Source organism: Notolepis coatsorum (assembly GCF_963971535.1).
Source record: "Notolepis coatsorum genome assembly, chromosome: 10".
NCBI classification, from domain to species: domain Eukaryota; kingdom Metazoa; phylum Chordata; class Actinopteri; order Aulopiformes; family Paralepididae; genus Notolepis; species Notolepis coatsorum.
Window position 1 is genome coordinate 116,522,296 of NC_140174.1, and position 21,450 is coordinate 116,543,745.

The following is a 21,450-nucleotide window of genomic DNA, read 5'->3' on the forward strand; positions in this document are numbered from 1 at the left end:
GTCTCTGGTTTAGCCTCTCCACAGGATATGCTGCTCCTTCCCGGTTGCTAGGTCTCGCTTGGACCGGTGGGGGGAGGTGGTCTGTGGGGGGTATAGACCTCGTCTGTTGGTCAAGTTCAGGGTTGTTTACTCGGCTAGGGGATGCCGCCCTGGAGGTGTGTCTAGACGAGTTCCTGGAGCCTCTGGCGGAGGGAGAGGGTGTTGTCCGTCTGATCAGCTGTTCTATTAGTTGCGCTTGCTGTCTGTCGCGCTCTGCGTCCCGTAGAGCACCAGCAGCTGCTCGCTGGCTGTCTGCTCGGTCTCGGGCCACATTCTCTTCCCTTTGAATGCGTCTTATTTCTAGACGTATATGCTCTTCTTCGCTCCGCTGCTGGATCTGCAGTCGGTCGCGTTCAGCAGCGGCGTTCAGGCTGATGAGGAAGGCCTGCTGTAGGGTCCTCTCTGCCTCGCTGGGAGAAGGCGGTTGTATAGGGGAGCCTTCCCTCGGGGTACTCCTTGCGGAGCCTTGGAGCTCTATCTCCACGGTGCTCTCCCCGTCTTCTTCCGTGCCGAGTTCTCTCTCGGTAGCGTTGTATTCCTCCCGGGACTCATCGGGGACTACTTCTTCAGTACTGGCGGGGTGTGAAGTCATGTCTGGTTCCCACTGGTCCCCACCGTGAACTTGGTCAGTTACATTAGAACCCGTAGGGGCCTCTATGGTCGGGGTAGTCTGGGCGTTGGGGTTAGACATACTTTTACTTTCTAGTTTTACCGCGTTTACTGTTAGTAGAAGACTAGGTTGTTGACTGACAGCGTAAGCCTCTAAGTACTGAGGGAGCCGTCGTTCGCGCTGCGGGCGTTGGTTAGGAGGATCGTTTCGTGGAGTGTTCATCATAGGCCATTTCAATATTAATAACACTATATTAATATTACACTGATTACCATCCGGCTCGAAGGACCAATTGTAACTGAGGGGTACAATTCCCTGACTGTATTACTAGATATGATACTTACTACCACTACCTTTGTACTTAATATTCGGCCACCCAGTACTCGGCATAAATATATTATGATGAACACTGTCACGTAGATGAAACGGATCCAACACAAATGTACGAATTAGAAAGAGGTCTTTATTTCTACACAGCGATGGTGTGTAGAGCAAGCACTTAATCAAATCAATCACATTTATGAATGGGAATTAGTATGCACTTTTATGGCAAGAGTATTCGTCGGTATATCAATAGAGAATGTCCAATCTCTGAAGGCGCAGGTGGTACATATACGACCTGGAATAGTTAAGGAATAACAGCAATGATACTTTAATGATTATAGACTGGATACACTAGGGGGGGTTAATCCGGTCGCTTGTAAGCCGACAGGAGTAGGAAGGGGGGGGGGTAGAGTCTGGCTGCCTCATCCGGCCAAGGGTATCCCAGGTGAACCCACTGTAGTGCCGTTCAATGCGCCGGCGATCCTTGGACCGCAGATGAAAGCAGATGGACTCTTTGTGGGCCGGCGTCCTCCGGTCCACGGAGGAGAGACGTGAAGCGACCTCGTCTTGCAGAGCGTCTCCTCACCTTGCGTCCTCTCCAGGGGGGGGGGTTCCAACACACGGCAGTGTCGGGGGTCTTTATCCATGGAATAATCAACGTATACAAAGCATAATCCGTGCCTGGGAAGGCGGGCTGTCGTCGGTAGAATAATCCGGTATACAGGTCCACTCGCTCGTCGGCTCTGGGGCTCCTCGGGTGCAATCTCACATGGGGTCGATCATCCTGGTTAAGCAGCCAGTTTTCTGCCCGAAACGATGGGGTGCTGACTACGGTAGTATTCTCACCGTACGAAGCACTATATATTAACAGACTATTATTAGCTTAATAGACTACGTCCAACTCGACGATATAGTGCCAAATATGACTATTCAAATATTAATATACACGATGTCTCAATACCGATGGTAGGCCAAACTTGGCCTTACTCCCACACGTGGCGTCGCGGGGAGGCTTTACGTCTGTCACTCTATTGGAGGGTAAGAAACTGGACTGAAAAGAAAGTCCTACTTTAGTAGCGCAGTATATATACGCACTATGAACAAATAGTCCCATTAGTGGTGCGGTAGCCAGATTCCTACGCGGAACTAGGACTTGTTCGTACATGTTATTATTATTATTATTATTATTATGTTGAGCGGTACGTTTGAACTGGGTCTGGGGGGTATGGCAGCCTGGCACCAAGGTCTCGACCAATAGTAGAATGGAGACTATTATGGGATGTTCAGTAGGCTAGAATGGATATTCAATGCATATTGTACAAGGAATATACAAGGGATATCAAGGAATATTAGAGAATATACAAATACAATTAAATATATATATATAATAAATATATATATTCGGTTTAATCTGGCCTTTCACAACAATTAGATTCAATTAAAATTAGGGGTGTAACGGTACACAAACCACGGTTCGGTACGTACCTACGGGTTTTCGGTACAGTGGGGGAAAGTTTGGCTTTCCATGTTCCACTCAGGGGTGATGTAGTGTGCAGTAACTAATTGTACTTGTAGGGCTGTCAACTAATATTCTATATTGAAAATTAATAATCGACTTGTAAAAATAAATAAATATATAATTATATTAGATTGTGAAAAAACAGCCCCCGGTGGGTAGGGATGGGTATCGTTAGGATTTTATCGATACTACTACTCCTATCGATACTGCTTAACGGTTCGGTACTTTATCGATACTCTTATCGGTTCTTTTTGATAATTTTTTTATGATTTTTATATTTGCAGTTGAGAGCATTGGTCATCTCCCTACAGTAAAGATTAGAAATTATTGAATTATTGTAAATTTGTGTGGAGTGGTGGGAATAGCTGCTTCAATAATAACTTATAACAACAACAGACAAGTTAGACAACTATGTATACAACAAAAACGATATACACTGAATGATTAGTTGTTACCTAAAGTCCTTGGACTCCACTGTAGAGAACGGGTGCAGGCCTTTGACAACAAACTTTGTCACAGCCCTGTGACACTCGTTCACCCTATCCTCTGTCATCTTTCCTCTAGCTGCTAGGGAGAAAGGACTTTGGGTGGTGGAGGTAGAGGGAGGATGTGTGGTGGGCTCACTGGGACACATTGGTGGCTGACCTCAGCTTGACGATCTATAAAAAGTTTTTAGATTGTAGTATTTGTAGCTAAACAATTATTTTGTTTATTAGCCTATTTGTAATAATTCGTTATTAGCCTAGGAAACTCCGTATCTTGGCTTACCGGCTGCAGTGGACGTGGATGCAGATGGACCACTGCGCGCAAGGCAGTCGAATACGGCGCATTTCTGCAAACTAATATAGTGTTTTGCAAACAAATGTTTTGATAGATTGCTCGTATTGCCACCCTTACTGGCAAATGTTTTGTTGCACTTGTGAACGCTTCGCTCTATCCGCCATCACGACTCAGTCCATGCAGAGCTGTCTGTGTCTGTGTGCAGCGCGCGTCAGCACGGAGACAGCGCTGAGATGCTTCCAGCTGCAGCACATCAGGTGTGCAGGGCTTGTATGTGCGGGGCTTGTAAGCGCTGCGGTCTGACGTGCTGCAGCTGCATACTATTGACAGCGCTTTCATTAAGGAGTACCCGTATGTATGTGTAGCGCGACTCGCGAGGAGTGTGTGTAATAATGACTCGCTGCGACTCGCTTCTCGTGCAGAGACAGAGAGAGGAGAGATCGTTCGCAACTTTTAAATAATAATAATAATAATAATAATAATTTCTCTAGAGTATCGATAGCAGTACCGAGGACGTCGGAGCTTATAAATACTCCGGTATTTTCTAATATAGTACCGGTTCCCGTTTAAAACCGGGGTCCGGGGGACATCCCTACCGGTGGGCCGTCGTTAGTGTTTAACATACCACTGTATTCGTTCTGTACACTACATCACTACACAGCCGTTCGGTACGGTACAGTACAGTACTGAAACGGTTCGGTACGGATACGTGTACCTTTACACCCCTAATTAACACTTTGGTCGCCAGGCTTATATTCTTAATAAACCATCCCACGCCAGCTCTATTTGTCTATGGAGAAGTTCCCCTTCTTTGCAGGGCTATAACTTTTTAAATTGTATTGCTAAATTGACATTACTATGGCCCATTCAACATCAAGTATCTATTGTTCAGGGTGTAGCAACGTTTAGCATGATGTTTCATAGATGGCTAGGTTAAACACAGGTTTTTGTTTTTAAGAGGGGGGGGGTTTGATTTGATTTGATTAAAGTTTATTTCAAATATGCAACACTGAACAAACAAACATCAAGTACAGATATAGCCTTAAGTCGTTCAAATAATAAAATAAAATAAAATCCTAACGATACCCATCCCTAACTGTTATAGTCGTTTTTTATCAATACAAAAAAAATATTCCATTATATATTGTTGGTGCTCCTTACATTTAGGTGGGTGCTCCTAAATTTTTGCTGGTGCTCCCAACTTTTTCAAGTTGGGAGTACCAGTGCTACCAAGTAATTTTTTTTTATTTCGAGCCCTGAGGTAGATTACATTTTTAGAGACTAAAGTACAGAAAAAAGGTATCATTGGGTACCGGTATCGATTCACAGGTACCGGTATCGGTTCAAATGTGAAAGGTACCCAACCCTAATCACACTGACCTGAACCATCACTGACCTGGGGCACTGACCACTCATCTTTCAAAGTGAGAATGATTGTTGACTCTACGAGCTGGAAGCGGAGGCCTGAGAGTGTAAAGTGAGCGAGCTTCACTGCAGCAGCAGCAGAGATCTGGGCCCTCATTTATCAACAATTCTTAGAAAGTGTTCTATCTTTGTTCTTAAGCACAGAATTTAGAATGTGTGTATGCACAGAAAAATCGGGATTCATCACACGTGCACGATTTTAAGTATTTGCATATAGCACCGCCCGTAATTAACCATATACGGTAATGGAACACCCCCATGAAATGTGGAAAAGTGGACTAAGCCGAGCGAAGCGTGTTATGGGAGAAATACGTGACAGGCTGACAGACATGTACACGTACGGTGATGTCGGATATGATATCTATTCACTTAAAGACCATATTAACTAATAAAGACCGTTTCGTTCGATGCAGGGATTAAAGTTCTCCTCAATTTTATTCCAAATCGCGACGGATTTTCCGTCAATATTCTACCTGCTGCATATGATTTGTAGAGGCATACAATCTATTTTGATGTCGGTATTGGGTAGCCTATATAAACAATAATACGAGAGCATATACAAGAACAATGAATCTCACTGCCATGTATGATGTTGTAGCCTATACGCCATGTGTAGCCTGCCTATATGTGATCAATACAAACTTGAACTTGAATTCCATCATGTCTGTGTGCGGGTCTGCGGGAGCAATGTAAATAAGAACGTGCACTGAAAAGTTACAGTATGTAGTTGGTTGATTATTTGTATGACAGTCAGTAAACCCTTGCAAAAAGTATCCGTTTTATTTAATGAATTGAAAACATGCAGCATGCCTTCCCTCCCGGCATGCAGCAACGACATGTATCGGGAAAATGCGCATCACTGAGTGGAATCCCTTTCTATTCACATAACTGCATTTGTGATGGAGCTTTGACAGCTACATGGGTGGTACAGTAACAGTCTATTGCTCGATCCATCTCCAATATCACAATGGACCGTGCCATGTAGCCTATGTATAGCCTGCCTATGTGATCAATAAAAACGCGAACTTGAATCCCATCATAATATTTATATGTTGTGTCTGTCCACTATGTTTGTTACTTTGTTATCCCCCCCTATCTATGTAAACTAAGCGACCTTGGGTCTCTTGAAAAGGTGGTATATAAAATGTAGCTATTATTGTTATTATTATCACCTGTGCGTGGAGCTCACAAAAAAAGAAGACTGTCTTTTGTTTTAGTCTCAGTGAACTTTCAACGGAGGTCATCTATTCTAAGCAACAAATTGAAGTAGAAAGCATTTCGTTGTGGCCAATCTTATTTGGAAACATGACACACAAAATAATGGTATTTAGCTTTTTATTTGAAACAATATTTAATCGCGTTTGGAGGTGGGTGTTCTGCGTCTGCCCCCCGTGCCAAACAAGCAGGCCAACCTCTTGTTCGCGCGTGAGCCCGTTATAATTACACTACTGTCGCTATTTTACAATGAACTATAATGAATTACGGGTCATACAGAAGTTGAACACGCCAGTGTTGAAACTAATGCACGGAAGCTTATTTCCGCGTTGCAGACTGCAGTATTATTCTACCACCGGGCGCCAGGTACGCACGGTTGGAGCTGTGCGTAGATATACGCACAAAGTCAAGCACACGCTCAAATTGATAAGTCCCACACTTTGCTTAGAAACGATTGTACGCACGGGTTATGCACATATCTGTGCGTACGCAACATTGATAAATGAGGGCCCTGGTGTCTTGACGGTGGGTTTGTTCTCCCCCCCCCCTGCAGGAGACATCCATCCTGGAGGAGTACAACATCAACTGGACTCAGAAGCTGGGAGCCGGCATCAGTGGACCTGTTCGGTGAGTCTGAAAATAGCCCTCTGGCACAAGTGTGTCTGTCTGTGTGACCAGCTGAGGTGAAGTGACCAGAAGTGAATCAGACTTCAAGAACACACAGCGGGGGATGAGGAAATGGATTTTGGAGAGCTTTTTTTTTTTTTTTTTGCACAGTTTACTTGGATCTCTCTCAAAGACTCATTTCTGAACAGATTTTTATAAAATTTGGACCTGTACTACATAAGGGCCCGGGGCCACCTGCCTCATATTTATGACCGCACGCGTCTTTTTTCAATGTATCCCAATGGGGAGAGAGCGTATGCGGCCGCATGCGCCGCCTATAGGAAATGCGCTGCAGTCGGCTTCTTTTTTCAGCTTTTTTGTGCGGCCGAAAGTTGAAACTTTCTGAACTTTCAGAGCGATGTGCTGAGCTCATTTTCAGACAACCAATCACAGCCATTCATATCTACCACTCTGTTTGTAACCTGACACGGGAGCTGCCTGCCTGTCTTGGCTGTCTCCCACAAGAGACGGGCCATTGAGATTCGCGACAAAACACAAATACACTAATAATAATAACCACGAATACACTACTAAAAAGCTAATAAAAAGCAAAGGGCAAACTGTCGTGTCAGGCAATAACTATATATATAATTAATATACAATAAAGTGTATTAAAATATGCTATAATATGTGCAAAACCGCGGCAGGAAAAAACGATAAAAAGATGGCTGTAGATTTCTTTCTGTCATCTACAAGATGCGCTTCATGCCAGCACTACCACCAGCGTTTTTGTGAGATGGGTGGATGCGGGCCCTTAGACTTCAGGCAGAAACATGGTATTTCCAGCTTATACCTATTTTTTTAAATATATTTTTCAGTTCAGTCACGTAGGGCTGTCTTAAATACTTCGAAGCTTCGAAGCTTCGTTCGATGGCACAAGCTTCAAATTTTTTTACAATTTTTTTACAATTTTTTTTGCCTCAAATCTTGCGCCTCCATTCCAATGAAACGAAAGTAAGCGACGCCTTCCCGCCTCCATTCCAATGAAACGAAAGTAAGCGGCGCCTCGACTCCACCTCTCTACAACAAGCACGTGGAGATTATCTGTGTTGAAAACAACAAGGACATGTGCAGCCGACATGTCGACGAAGAAGCGAAGCAATGCCGTTTGTTATTTAAGACTATGTCGGACAGATTTGTGTTCATTGTGCTGCTTTTTTAAAGTGTCCCGACCCATATAAAAATATGTCTTAATAAAACGTGCTTAATTAAGTCGAATTCTGCATTTGTCTCTATCAACTACATATAAATATTTATATAATTGTTTGCTTGATAGACGAAGGTTGCAACATAATTATGTAATGTCATGTCGTTGGCTGTGAGAGCAGCCCCACTGCACCCAGGCAGCGCAGCCGAGTGAAACCTTGTTGGCTGCGTCACAGTCACGAAAGGGGCTACTTAATTAACACTTTGATCGCCATGGTTAAATTCATAATTTACCATCCCGAGCCAGCTCTATTTGTCTATGGAGAAGTTCCCCTTCTTTGCAGGGCTATAACTTTTTAAATTCTATTGCTAAATTGACATTATTATGGCCCATTCAATGTCCTATATCCATTGTTCAGGGTGTAGCAACGATATACTTTTTCATTCACATATTCATACTAAAATATGGTCTAAAGTATAAGTATGTTTTTATCGTTTTCTGCAGCTTTCTCCAGAACTTGATTTATAGCCCCAAATGCATTATATTGATGATCAAATACAGTTTGGTAGCGATCGGTGCCAGATGAAAAATTTCAACTGGAGGTACTTCTAGAAGTTACTACGTATCATCTGATATTGACCGGATGGGCGAGGGGGCGTTTATAATTCCGTGGGCAACGTTATACCATTCATCTAGTGTGGGTCATATGATCATCAGATCAGTTAGTATAGAAGACGTTAGAAAATAACGTTGAAACTCACCGTATCTTCCTCACGCTGTTGGATGATCAGCTTGGAGTAGACAGTTTTCGATTATGGGATGTTGATCCTGATGAACCATTTCCAGGTTGTATAATACTATATACGTCCAAATAACGTTGTTTATTGAGTTAGGGCGAGCGATTGATTATCCAGTGTGTTGAGATAGAGTCCTGCTAATGATCGCGAGTGCCCGGACGAAATATGGATGAGCACTTCCTGTTTGACGAGTCACTTCCTGTTGGCGATCTGCCGATCGGCCACCAGATGGCGCTCTTGAACCGCTAGAGAGTTGAGTGGAGCTCAGCTGTACATCTCAGGTCCCCGGAGGAGAAATATGATTTCGAGCACAGATTTTTGAAATATTGATATCAAAGACGAGTTACGGCGTCTTCGGCAGAATGAGCATGGCTAGGAAAGACGTCCAAAGGCGTTTTCGGCGACCATAGTGTTAATTAATCCAATCCACTTTATTTATAGAGCACATTTAAAAACAACAAAGTTTACCAAAGTGCTGTACAAGTCCCACAACATGAGATTTAAAAAAAAATTAAGCTTCGATTTAAAATCGAAGCTCGGCCCAGAAGCTTCGATTGCCAAAAAAAGCTTTGAAGGTCAGCCCTAGTTCAGTGTAGGTCAACAGTAGTGTATCAGTTCAGTGTAGGTCAACAGTAGTGTATCAGTTCAGTGTAGGTCAACAGTGTATCAGTTCAGTGTAGGTCAACAGTAGTGTATCAGTTCAGTGTAGGTCAACAGTAGTGTATCAGTTCAGTGTAGGTCAACAGCAGTGTATCAGTTCAGTGCATGTCAACAGCAGTGTATCAGTTCAGTGCAGGTCAACAGCAGTGTATCAGTTCAGTATAGGTCAACAGTAGTACTAGTGTATCAGTTCAGTGTAGGTCAACAGTGTATCAGTTCAGTGTAGGTCAACAGTGTATCAGTTCAGTGTAGGTCAACAGTGTATCAGTTCAGTGGAGGTTAGCAGTGTATCAGTTCAGTGTAGGTCAACAGTGTATCAGTTCAGTGTAGGTCAACAGTGTATCAGTTCAGTGTAGGTCAACAGTAGTGTATCAGTTCAGTGTAGGTCAACAGCAGTGTATCAGTTCAGTGTAGGTCAACAGTAGTGTATCAGTTCAGTGTAGGTCAACAGTAGTGTATCAGTTCAGTGTAGGTCAACAGTGTATCGGTTCAGTGTAGGTCAACAGTGTATCGGTTCAGTGTAGGTTAGCAGTGTATCAGTTCAGTGTAGGTCAACAGTAGTGTATCAGTTCAGTGTAGGTCAACAGTAGTGTATCAGTTCAGTGTAGGTCAGCAGTGTATCCGTTCAGTGTAGGTCAACAGTAGTGTATCAGTTCAGTGTAGGTCAACAGTAGTGTATCAGTTCAGTGTAGGTCAGCAGTGTGTATCAGTTCAGTGTAGGTCAACAGCAGTGTATCAGTTCAGTGTAGGTCAACAGCAGTGTATCAGTTCAGTGTAGGTCAACAGCAGTGTATCAGTTCAGTGTAGATCAACAGTGTAGGTCAACAGTAGTGTATCAGTTCAGTGTAGGCCAGCAGTGTATCAGTTCAGTGTAGGTCAACAGCAGTGTATCAGTTCAGTGTAGGTCAACAGTAGTGTATCAGTTCAGTGTAGGTCAACAGTAGTACTAGTGTATCAGTTCAGTGTAGGTCAACAGTATCAGTTCAGTGTAGGTCAACAGTAGTGTATCAGTTCAGTGTAGGTCAACAGTAGTGTATCAGTTCAGTGTAGGTCAACAGTAGTACTAGTGTATCAGTTCAGTGTAGGTCAACAGTGTATCAGTTCAGTGTAGGTCAACAGTATCAGTTCAGTGTAGGTTAGCAGTGTATCAGTTCAGTGTAGGTCAACAGTAGTGTATCAGTTCAGTGTAGGTCAACAGTGTATCAGTTCAGTGTAGGTCAAAAGTGTATCAGTTCAGTGTAGGTCAACAGTGTATCAGTTCAGTGTAGGTCAACAGTGTATCAGTTCAGTGTAGGTCAACAGTATCAGTTCAGTGTAGGTTAGCAGTGTATCAGTTCAGTGTAGGTCAACAGTAGTGTATCAGTTCAGTGTAGGTCAACAGTGTATCAGTTCAGTGTAGGTCAAAAGTGTATCAGTTCAGTGTAGGTCAACAGTGTATCAGTTCAGTGTAGGTCAACAGTGTATCAGTTCAGTGTAGGTTAGCAGTGTATCAGTTCAGTGTAGGTCAACAGTGTATCAGTTCAGTGTAGGTTAGCAGTGTATCAGTTCAGTGTAGGTCAACAGTGTATCAGTTCAGTGTAGGTCAGCAGTGTATCAGTTCAGTGTAGGTCAACAGTAGTGTATCAGTTCAGTGTAGGTCAACAGTAGTGTATCAGTTCAGTGTAGGTCAACAGTGTATCAGTTCAGTGTAGGTTAGCAGTGTATCAGTTCAGTGTAGGTCAACAGTGTATCAGTTCAGTGTAGGTCAGCAGTGTGTATCAGTTCAGTGTAGGTCAACAGTAGTGTATCAGTTCAGTGTAGTGTAGGACAGTAGTGTATCAGTTCAGTGTAGTGTAGGTCAACAGTGTATCAGTTCAGTGTAGGTCAACAGTAGTGTATCAGTTCAGTGTAGGTCAACAGTAGTGTATCAGTTCAGTGTAGGTCAGCAGTGTGTGTATCAGTTCAGTGTAGGTCAACAGCAGTGTATCAGTTCAGTGTAGGTCAACAGCAGTGTATCAGTTCAGTGTAGGTCAACAGCAGTGTATCAGTTCAGTGTAGGTCAACAGCAGTGTATCAGTTCAGTGTAGATCAACAGTGTAGGTCAACAGTAGTGTATCAGTTCAGTGTAGGCCAGCAGTGTATCAGTTCAGTGTAGGTCAACAGCAGTGTATCAGTTCAGTGTAGGTCAACAGTAGTGTATCAGTTCAGTGTAGGTCAACAGCAGTGTATCAGTTCAGTGTAGGTCAACAGTATCAGTTCAGTGTAGGTCAACAGTATTGTATCAGTTCAGTGTAGGTCAACAGTAGTGTATCAGTTCAGTGTAGGTCAACAGTAGTACTAGTGTATCAGTTCAGTGTAGGTCAACAGTGTATCAGTTCAGTGTAGGTCAACAGTGTATCAGTTCAGTGTAGGTCAACAGTGTATCAGTTCAGTGTAGGTCAACAGTATCAGTTCAGTGTAGGTTAGCAGTGTATCAGTTCAGTGTAGGTCAACAGTAGTGTATCAGTTCAGTGTAGGTCAACAGTGTATCAGTTCAGTGTAGGTCAAAAGTGTATCAGTTCAGTGTAGGTCAACAGTGTATCAGTTCAGTGTAGGTCAACAGTGTATCAGTTCAGTGTAGGTTAGCAGTGTATCAGTTCAGTGTAGGTCAACAGTGTATCAGTTCAGTGTAGGTTAGCAGTGTATCAGTTCAGTGTAAGTCAACAGTGTATCAGTTCAGTGTAGGTCAGCAGTGTGTATCAGTTCAGTGTAGGTCAACAGTAGTGTATCAGTTCAGTGTAGGTCAACAGTAGTGTATCAGTTCAGTGTAGGTCAACACAGTGTATCAGTTCAGTGTAGGTTAGCAGTGTATCAGTTCAGTGTAGGTCAACAGTGTATCAGTTCAGTGTAGGTCAGCAGTGTGTATCAGTTCAGTGTAGGTCAACAGTAGTGTATCAGTTCAGTGTAGTGTAGGTCAACAGTGTATCAGTTCAGTGTAGGTCAACAGTGTATCAGTTCAATCAAGTGTATCAGAAAATCAATACCGTCAAAATCACAGATGCGTTTCAGTTTCTATTACACTGAAACGGAGTTTTGACAGGGTTGTAGTGCACACACAGCACGCGCCAGCAGAGCAGAGACACGCTTGCCGTTGCTGGTGCTGCGGGCTAACTGGCTAGTGGCTACCGTTCTGAGAGCTAACGTCGGGACCTGGCTGGTGCTGGGCTAACTAACGTGGCTATCGTACTGAGAGCTACCGTCGGGACCTGGCTGGTGCTGGGCTAACTAACGTGGCTATCGTACTGAGAGCTAACGTCGGGACCTGGCTGGTAGGGATGGGTACCTTTCACATTTGAACCGATACCGGTACCGGTACCTGTGAATCGATACCGGTACCCAATGGTACCTTTTTTCGGTACTTTAGTCTCAAGAAATTTAATTTACCTACCTCAGTCGTAAAAAAATAAATCCAAACTTCAAATAACTACAATTTCGACAGTTTTCGGCTTGTCATTGCTCCGACTGCTTTGTTGTTGAATCAAGTCAAATCCTAGGTAAGCATATATTGTGCGTGTGAACGTTGACATGAAAAGAAAAAAGTTAAAAAAAAAAATTTTACTTTTAATTTTTTTTTCGGTTTCTCACTTGATTCGATACTCGGTAGTACCGACGTGTTTCGGTTCGGTACCTCAAAAGTACCGAATTCGGTACCCATCCCTACTGGCTGGTGCTGGGCTAACTAACATGGCTAATTTGAATTGGTCAAAGAAATAAGAGACAAGGAAGGGAGATTTGTTCTGGTGAAGGGGAAAATGGAGGGTCAGATGGTTACGTTAGTGAATGTATATGCCCCCCCGGAGAGTGAGAGGTATTTATGAGACCATTTATGACAGCGATGGAACTGGAAGGGATATTGATATGCGCGGGGGATTTTAATGTGGTATTGAATCATGACTTGGACACTACGAGTACTAGAAAAGGGAGACCACAAATCAGTAGGTATATGAATATACAGATGACAGAAATGGGAATTACAGACGTTTGGAGGGGGATGCACGCCTTAGACAGGGAATACACACATTACTCGCATCCACACGCGACATATGCGAGAATAGACTATTTTCTGATGACGACGGGGGACAGCTACAGGGTTCGGGAGAGCAGAATAGGGGTAGCGGACATATCGGACCACAGTGCCATATATCTGACAGTAGATCTGGAGGGGAGACGGAGGAACACGATCTGGAGACTGAATGTGGGAATATTAAATAACAAGGGGGTGGTGAGTGAGATTAAGGAGAAGATAGCCAGGTAGATCCGAACATTCTATGGGACACACTGAAGGTGGTGATAAGGGGGAAATTGATGGAGAAAACAGCACTACTGAAGAGAGCCAGAACGGAGACATATCACAATCTGATAGGGAAGCTGAAGGATCTAGAGGGGAAACACCAGATCTCGAAAGAACAGGAAACGCTCGGAGAAATCAAAGAAGTAAGGGCCAGGATAAATAGGGAATTATTGACGGAAATAGAAAAGAAAGCGAGGTTTATGAAACAGATGTACTATGAGGGGGGACCAAGGGCGACTAGACTGTTAGCCAGGAGAATCAGGACGCAACAGAAGTTAAACACGATACACACAATAAGAGATACAAAGACTAACGAAATATTGAGGGACCCAGCTGAAATAGAGAGGACATTTAGAGAATACTATAAGACACTATACACACAGCCAATGGCAGCGGGAGAAGAGGAAATAGACGCTTTTCTGGAGAAGCTGGAGTTACCATCGATAGGGAGAGAACAGAATGAAGAATTAAATAAAATTATTACAGAACGGGAACTGGAAGAGGCAATTAGTCGAGCTAAAAACAACAAATCTCCGGGGAGCGACGGATTCCCATCGGAATTCTACAAGACATTTAGAGCGGAATTAGTGCCCATGTTAGGAGCGGCATTCAGGCACACGATGGAAGAGGGCAAAATACCTCCCTCGTGGAAGGAAGCCATAATCACCACGATACCGAAGGAAGGGAAGGATAGAGAATTATGTAGTAGTTTCAGACCTGTGTCCATACTCAACGTAGATTATAAGATGTATACATCAATAATATCAAAGAGATTCGAGACGTTTATGCCAGACATTATAGATGAAGATCAGACTGGATTCATTAAAGGGAGACAGACGCAGGACAACGTGAGAAATACATTACACATAGTGGAGGAGATACAAAAGCAAGGTGGGAGTGCGGTATTGATTAGCCTAGATGCAGAAAAGTCATTCGACAGTGTTAGATGGGCATTTTTATATAAGGCGCTAGAGAAATTCGGTCTAAACGAGAGCAATGAAGACGATCAAGGCACTATATCAGGAGCTGACAGCGAGAAGACACAGACCTTAGCGTGGAACTATACCCCAATGACAGAAATTAGGGAGGAGTACGGGATAATGTGGGACATGGACAAGATTAAATACATAGGGGTGAACATCACGAGAGGGGTGGGGAAGTTGTTTGAGGCGAATTATACACAGATCAATCAGAACATCAAGAGAGACTTAGAGAGATGTACTGTAATGCCCTTGGACTTCAATTCAAGGATAGAGGTTATTAAGATGAACATACTATCAAGGTTACTATACCTGTTTCAGTCACTACCGATGCAGATACCACAGAACCAATTCAGGGAGTGGGACAGACTGATATCAAGGTTCATATGGGCGGGGAGAAGACCACGGGTCAGGTATAAAACACTGCAACTACCAAAGGAAAAGGGAGGAATGGCAGTACCCAGCCTACAAGACTATTATTATGCAGCACAGCTGAGAGCAGTGACGTGCTGGTGCAACAACAACTATGAGGCCAGATGGAAAGACATTGAAAAAGAAGGGGGGGGGTACAAAGTTCAGGTTCTGGTAGGGTATAGGGAACTATTCAAGGAAAAAGAGGGGCTGTTAGACCCAATCACCAAGTGCACCTTGATTATATGGAACAGAGTAGTAAAAGCACACAAATTGGGGAAGCAGTCAGGGGTTCTGAGATGGGTAGCACATGACAAGAGGTTCGAACCAGGGAGGGTGGACCATGGTTTCAGAAGGTGGGAAAGGGGGGGGGGGGGGGCAACAGCGATATGCAAAATGATAGAGAAGGGGGAAATGCAGACCCTACAAAAATTAAAGGAGAAATTTGGACTAGAAAACAGGGACCACTTCAGATATCTACAGATTAGAGATTACTATAATAAAGAAATAAGAGGAGACAAGGACGAAGAACAGAATGGAATAATCAGGATGATAGTAAGGGCATATGAAGGAGGGAAAGGAAGGGTAATATCAGCACTGTACCGGGCTATAATGACCAGCAAGGGACACACGACCGGCTATATAAGGGAGAAATGGGAGAGAGAACTAGAGGTGGGAATAACAGAGAAGGAATGGGATAACATATGTGAGGTGCAGCACTCAACAACGGGATCGAGGGTATGGAAGGAATTTGGATGGAAAAACATAATCAGGTTCTTTATAACTCCGGAGTTGAAGGGAAAGTATGCACCAACACAAAGGGCATGCTGGAGGATGTGTGGGAAGGAGGGGGCAAATCACACACACGTATTCTGGGGATGTCAGAAGCTGAAGGGGTATTGGGAGGAGATATGGGAGGCAATAACCAGAATACTAGGATACGGATTACCACAAACGGGACTGGTGCTTTACTTAGGGGACCTGACGCACGAGGGTATACAAGGGGGGGACAAATATTTAATAAAGATAATGCTGATATCGGCCAGAAAAGCAATAACGAGACTGTGATACAAGGAAGATCCACCAACAATAGCACAATGGGTAGGAATAGTAGAGGAGGTACAGGATATGGAGAGGATAACACACATGCTGAGGCTACAGGAAGAGAAATTTGAGGAAAGATGGGAAAAGTGGGAGGATTATAAGGGGAACGAAAACGACATCACAGAGGAAGAACCAAATACAACACAAGAGGGCGAAGGGTAAAGGAGGAAAGCGGTTCAAGGAGGGTCTCTGAGCCCATGTCGCACACTTTTGCTTTAGTTAGTATTTTCTATTTTAAATTTTTTTGGGTATGACAATTGTTTTATGTTTTTTTAACTTTTTTTATTTATGTCTGTTTAACAGTGTTGTACATTCCGTCTTTGTATTATGTACATGGAAGACCAACGGATGTGAGATTATAATTCAAGGAGGAGGCTATTTGTATGTTTGGGAGTCTATGTAAATAAAAATTTAGTTTAGGGGGGGGGGGGGGGGGGGGACGAGAAAAGAAAAGAGAAAAAGGAGGTTTAAAGGTAATAGAAGGATAAGGGAGGAAGGAGGTTCAAGGAGGGTTCCTGGACCCATGACGCACATATCTACCTGAGTCAGAATAAAATTTTTTAGAACAAGTATTATAATTTGATATGATGGTTTAAGGAGGACATACACTAAGTATTAGTACCAAGTATCTGGGAAACCAACTGAAGTGAGATTAATAACCAAGGATGATGGGGTATATATGTATGTAAAACAAAATGCAAGGTAAAACTGAGTTTAAAACTTTTCTATATATCCCTGTTCAGGGAAGATGTACATATCGTCATTGGATTTTGTACAGGCCAGCGAAGGTGTGATTACTATACAAAGAATGACTCAGTCAATAATTGTATGCATTCTTCTCTCTGCAAGAACGGTAACTTTGTATTCTTTTTAGGCCTACATAAGGGCGATGTACACCATGTCTGTGTAAACTGTACCTGAAAAGCTAAACGGTGGAAGATGGACAATCAAAGTTGTTACTATTTGTATGTTTGTGAATATAAATGCAAATAAAAATTGAGTTAAAAAAAAAAGACATGCAATTGTAATTTCATTAGACAGACCAGCGCGGACCTTCAATGACATGCAATTTAATTGACGCAAGCATTGGGCTAACGTTAGCTGCTAACCAAGTTATCCCATGACTAGGCTAAGCTAACTAGCTAGCATTAGCTGCTAACCCTGGAAAACGCTCAAAGCGGACTCCACAACACTAGTTCCATTCGTGAGGAAAGGGGGTGGGTTATATTGACAACGCTTGACAACAGAGGTTTAAACATAACTTCATATTTATTGGTTATTCGTTTCCTTATATCAGCATCCAGTTTCCATCTCCGTGTCTTAAACTCTTCCTGTTTACATTCGAGTGTGACGTCATCGCCTACGGCAGCTTAGACGCTCAAAACGCGAACCTAAAACAAAACCCGGGGGGGGGGGGGGGGGCTGGCGTTCTTGCGCGTTCTCGCCCTCTCTCTCTCCCGCTCTCTCTCTACATTCAATGATTTAAAGTAGCCAAACGTTACTATAAATACTAACTGGATAGTTGATGATATAAACATTTAATTTCATTATCTGAAATATTCTAAAATCATTAAGTCTGCTATAAGCCATTATCCCTATCCCAAATGGGGGACCCTGATGTAAACAAGACAAACGTCTTTCTCTGGTCTGCATCCCCTTAACACTTTGGTCGCCAGGCTTATATTCATAATAAACCATCCCACGCCAGCTCTATTTGTCTATTGAGAAGTTCCCCTTCTTTGCAGGGCTATAACTTTTTAAATTGTATTGCTAAATTGACATTACTATGGCCCATTCAACGTCAAGTATCTATTGTTCAGGGTGTAGCAACGTTATACTTTTTCATTCACATATTCATACTAAAATACGGTCTAAAGTATAAGTATGTTTTTATCGTTTTCTGCAGCATTCGCCAGAACGTGATTTATAGCCCTAAATGCATTATATTGATGATCAAATACAGTTTGATAGCGATCTGCGCGAGATAAAAAATTTCAAATGGACGTGCTTCTAGAAGTTACTACTTATCATCTGATGTTGACCGGATGGGGGGGGGGGGGGGGGGGGTCGTTTATAATTCCGTGGCCAACGTTAGATGATTCATCTAGTGTGGGTGATATGATCATTAGAGCAGTTTGTATCGAACACGTTAAAAAATAACGCTGAAACTTACCGTAGCTTCCTCGTAGCGTTGGGCGATGAGCGTGGAGCAGAAATATTCCTATTATGGGATGTTGAAATATGCGATCCATCTCCAGGTTGTATAATAGTATATACGTCCAAATCATGTTGTTTATCGAGTTATTGGTAACGGATTGCTATCCATTGTGTCTAGCTTGAGTCCCGGGACTATTAGCGAGTGATCGGACCGAATTGGAATGAGCACCAGCTTCCGTTTCCGGTTTCCGGTTTGAGCGATCCGCCGATCGGCCACCAGATGGCGCTCTTGAACCGTTGGAGAGTTGAGAGGGGATCAACAGTAGATCTCAAGTCTCCGGGGGAGAAATATGATTGCGATCACAGATTTTTTAAATATTGATCTCAATGACGTGGTACGGCGTCTTTGGCAGAATGAGCATGGCGGGGAATGGCGTGGTAAGGCGTTTTTGGTGACCAAAGTGTTAACAATTGTGTGTATTGAGCCGATTGAGCCGTACTGTATTGTACCCATTCTGCAATCTGTTCAATAAAGTTTTCATTCATTCATTCCCTTTGTGTGTGATTATTATTTTCTCACAGTAGTGTGTATATACATATATATGGCTAAAGTGGATAGAAAACACAGTACTGTGCAAAAGTCTTAGGCACCCAATAGTTTTTATATAAATTGTCTTAGATGTAAATATTTTTTTTTTATTAGTGTGTCAGTAGACTACTCTTAGTACATTTTCATTTAATTATCTTTTTAAAGCATCTTCATAGTTTAATAATGCAAACATATGTTGCAGGGACTTATTATAATCATCATATTGGCGTGACTGTATGCAGCAAAGGGTTAAATCAAGCATTTTTAAGTGCTTTAGAGCAGGGGTTCCCAAACTTTTCAGGCCGGGGCCCAGAAAATAAGGCGTCAGAGAGCCGCGGCCCAATGCACATCGTCTGGCTTTTTTTTTTTTTTTTTTTTGTCAGGCGACCGATTTTTTAAGCCAAATATCACTTCAATCCTATTAAGTTAGTTCAAGTTAGTTATTCATTTATATGTGCTATTTATGAGAGGGCTAACTTGTTGCAAAATAATAATGATAATAATAATAGCCTCATTAAAATACTATTGTTGCTTCGGTTGTTTTCAGCGTTTTATGTGCATAATCTGTTATTTAGTTTGAAATGTTCGTTGAAATAAGTAGATTTTTCGTTTTTGTTTATTTATTAAGTTAATATAAAACCATATAGTCACATTTTAGAATACAATATAATAGAATTTTAGAATACAACTAGAAACACTGTCCTGGCCTGCTTCTAAGTTCAGTGGCCTGACAAAAAAAATAAAAATAATGTTTTTTTATTTTTATTTTTTTTTTATAAATCATCTCGCGGCCCATCCGTGGCTGCTCGCGGCCCACCTTTGGGTCGCGACCCCGACTTTGGGAACCACTGCTTTAGAGGAAATGTCAAAATATCGCAATATATATTGTGTATTGTGATATGGCCAAAAAATATCGCGATATCATTTAGAGGCCATATCGCCCAGCCCTAGGCTATCGTACTGAGAGCTAACGTCGGGACCTGGCTGGTGCTGGGCTAACTAACGTGGCTATCGTACTGAGAGCTAACGTCGGGACCTGGCTGGTGCTTGCCAGAGGTTGCTAAGGAATAGGTTCGATGTTGAAAGAACGAGTATATTGTTAGCCCCCCCCCCCCATACCGTCATATACCGTATACCGGGGTATTATGTCAGCAAAGTATGACGGTATGAAAAAAATGATACCGCCCAAGCCTAAACCGTAGTGTATCAGTTCAGTGTAGGTCAACAGCAGCAGTGATGGTCTTTACTGTTGTTTGCGTCTGGTAACAGCGTGTGCTCCAAGTTGTCGAGTCACTGGCAATACGTTACTGTGATCCACACATCACTACTGCCCCTCCTCTCCTTCCTGCTCTACTCAGACACGTCCCCTCTCTGCCCTCTTGACCTCTGGTTTCACTGTTGCCTCATGCTGATCTTTATTTAATACTCTCCTTTCCTCTCTGATTCTAACACCCCCCCTCTCTCTCTCCCTCTTTCTCCCCCTCTCTCTCCCCCCTCTCCTCTGCCTCTCTCCCTCTCTCCCTCCCTCTCTCCCTCTCGCTATCTCTCCCTCTCTCTCGCTCCCTCTCCCTCCTCTGTCTGTCTCTCCCTCTCATCTCTCCCCCTCTCTCTCATCTCTCTCTCTCTCCTACTCTTACTGATTCATAACACAGTTCTTTAATCCTCATCTGAACTCTGTCCTCATTCTTCTGAAGCTCCGCCTCTCTGGTGCTCTCTGAATATGTGATATTTCTTTCTGCGTTTCCATCCCCTTCTCTCTCTCCCTCCCTCTGTCTCTCTCCCTATCTCTCTCTGATCCCCCTCCCTTCCTCTCCCTCCCTCTGTCTCTTTCTCCCTCTCTCTCTTTCTCTGATCCCCCCTCCCTTCCTCTCCCTCCCTCTCTGATCCCCCTCCCTTATTATTATTATTATTATTATTATTATTATTATTATTATTATTATTATTATTATTATTATTATTATTATTATTATTATTATTATTATCCCTTCCTCTCCCTCCCTCTGTCTCTCTCTCCCTCTCTCTCTCTGATCCCCCCTCCCTTCCTCTCCCTCCATCTGTCTCTCTCTCTCCCTCTCTCTCTCTGATCCCCCCTCCCTTCCTCTCCCTCCATCTGTCTCTCTCTCCCTCTCTCTCTCTGATCCCCCCTTCCTTCCTCTCCCTCCCTCTGTCTCTCTCTCCCTCTCTATATCTGATCCCCCCTCCCTTCCTCTCCCTCCCTCTGTCTTTCCCTCTCTCTCTCTGATCCCCCCTCCCTTATTCTCTCTCTCTCTCTCTCTCTCTCTCTGTCTGTCTCTGTTTCTGTCTCTCTCTCAATTCAATTTAATTAAATTCAAAAGGCTTTATTGGCATGACACAACTTGTACATGTTGCCAAAGCAAATGATTAATAACATAAACATGGATTACAAAACAGATATTAATGTCATAGTACATACAAAAATTATCGTCATAAAATAAAACATAAAATATTATGCCCCCTCCCTTCCTCCCTCCCTCGTCTCTCCATTCTCCATTCCTCTCTCTCTCTCTCGCTCTCTTTGTCTCTCTCTGTCTCTCTCTCCCCCTCTCTCTCTGATCCCCCTCCCTTCCTCCCTCACTCTCTGATCCCCCCTCCCTTCCTCTCCCTCCCTCTGTCTCTCTCTCCCTCTCTCTCTCTGATCCCCCCTCCCTTCCTCTCCCTCCCTCTGTCTCTCTCTCCCTCTCTCTCTCTGATCCCCCC

At 43.2% G+C, this 21,450-nt stretch overlaps 1 protein-coding gene across 1 annotated transcript in view; it reads left to right on the plus strand.

The window, feature by feature from the left end:
- mapkapk5 (MAPK activated protein kinase 5) overlaps nucleotides 1-21,450 on the plus strand; it is a 115,646-nt gene that overhangs the window by 14,731 nt on the left and 79,465 nt on the right. The window contains exon 3 of the mRNA XM_084323232.1: nucleotides 6,466-6,539. Coding sequence (XP_084179358.1) covers nucleotides 6,466-6,539 — 74 coding nt within the window. The remainder of the gene's footprint in view (nucleotides 1-6,465; nucleotides 6,540-21,450) is intronic.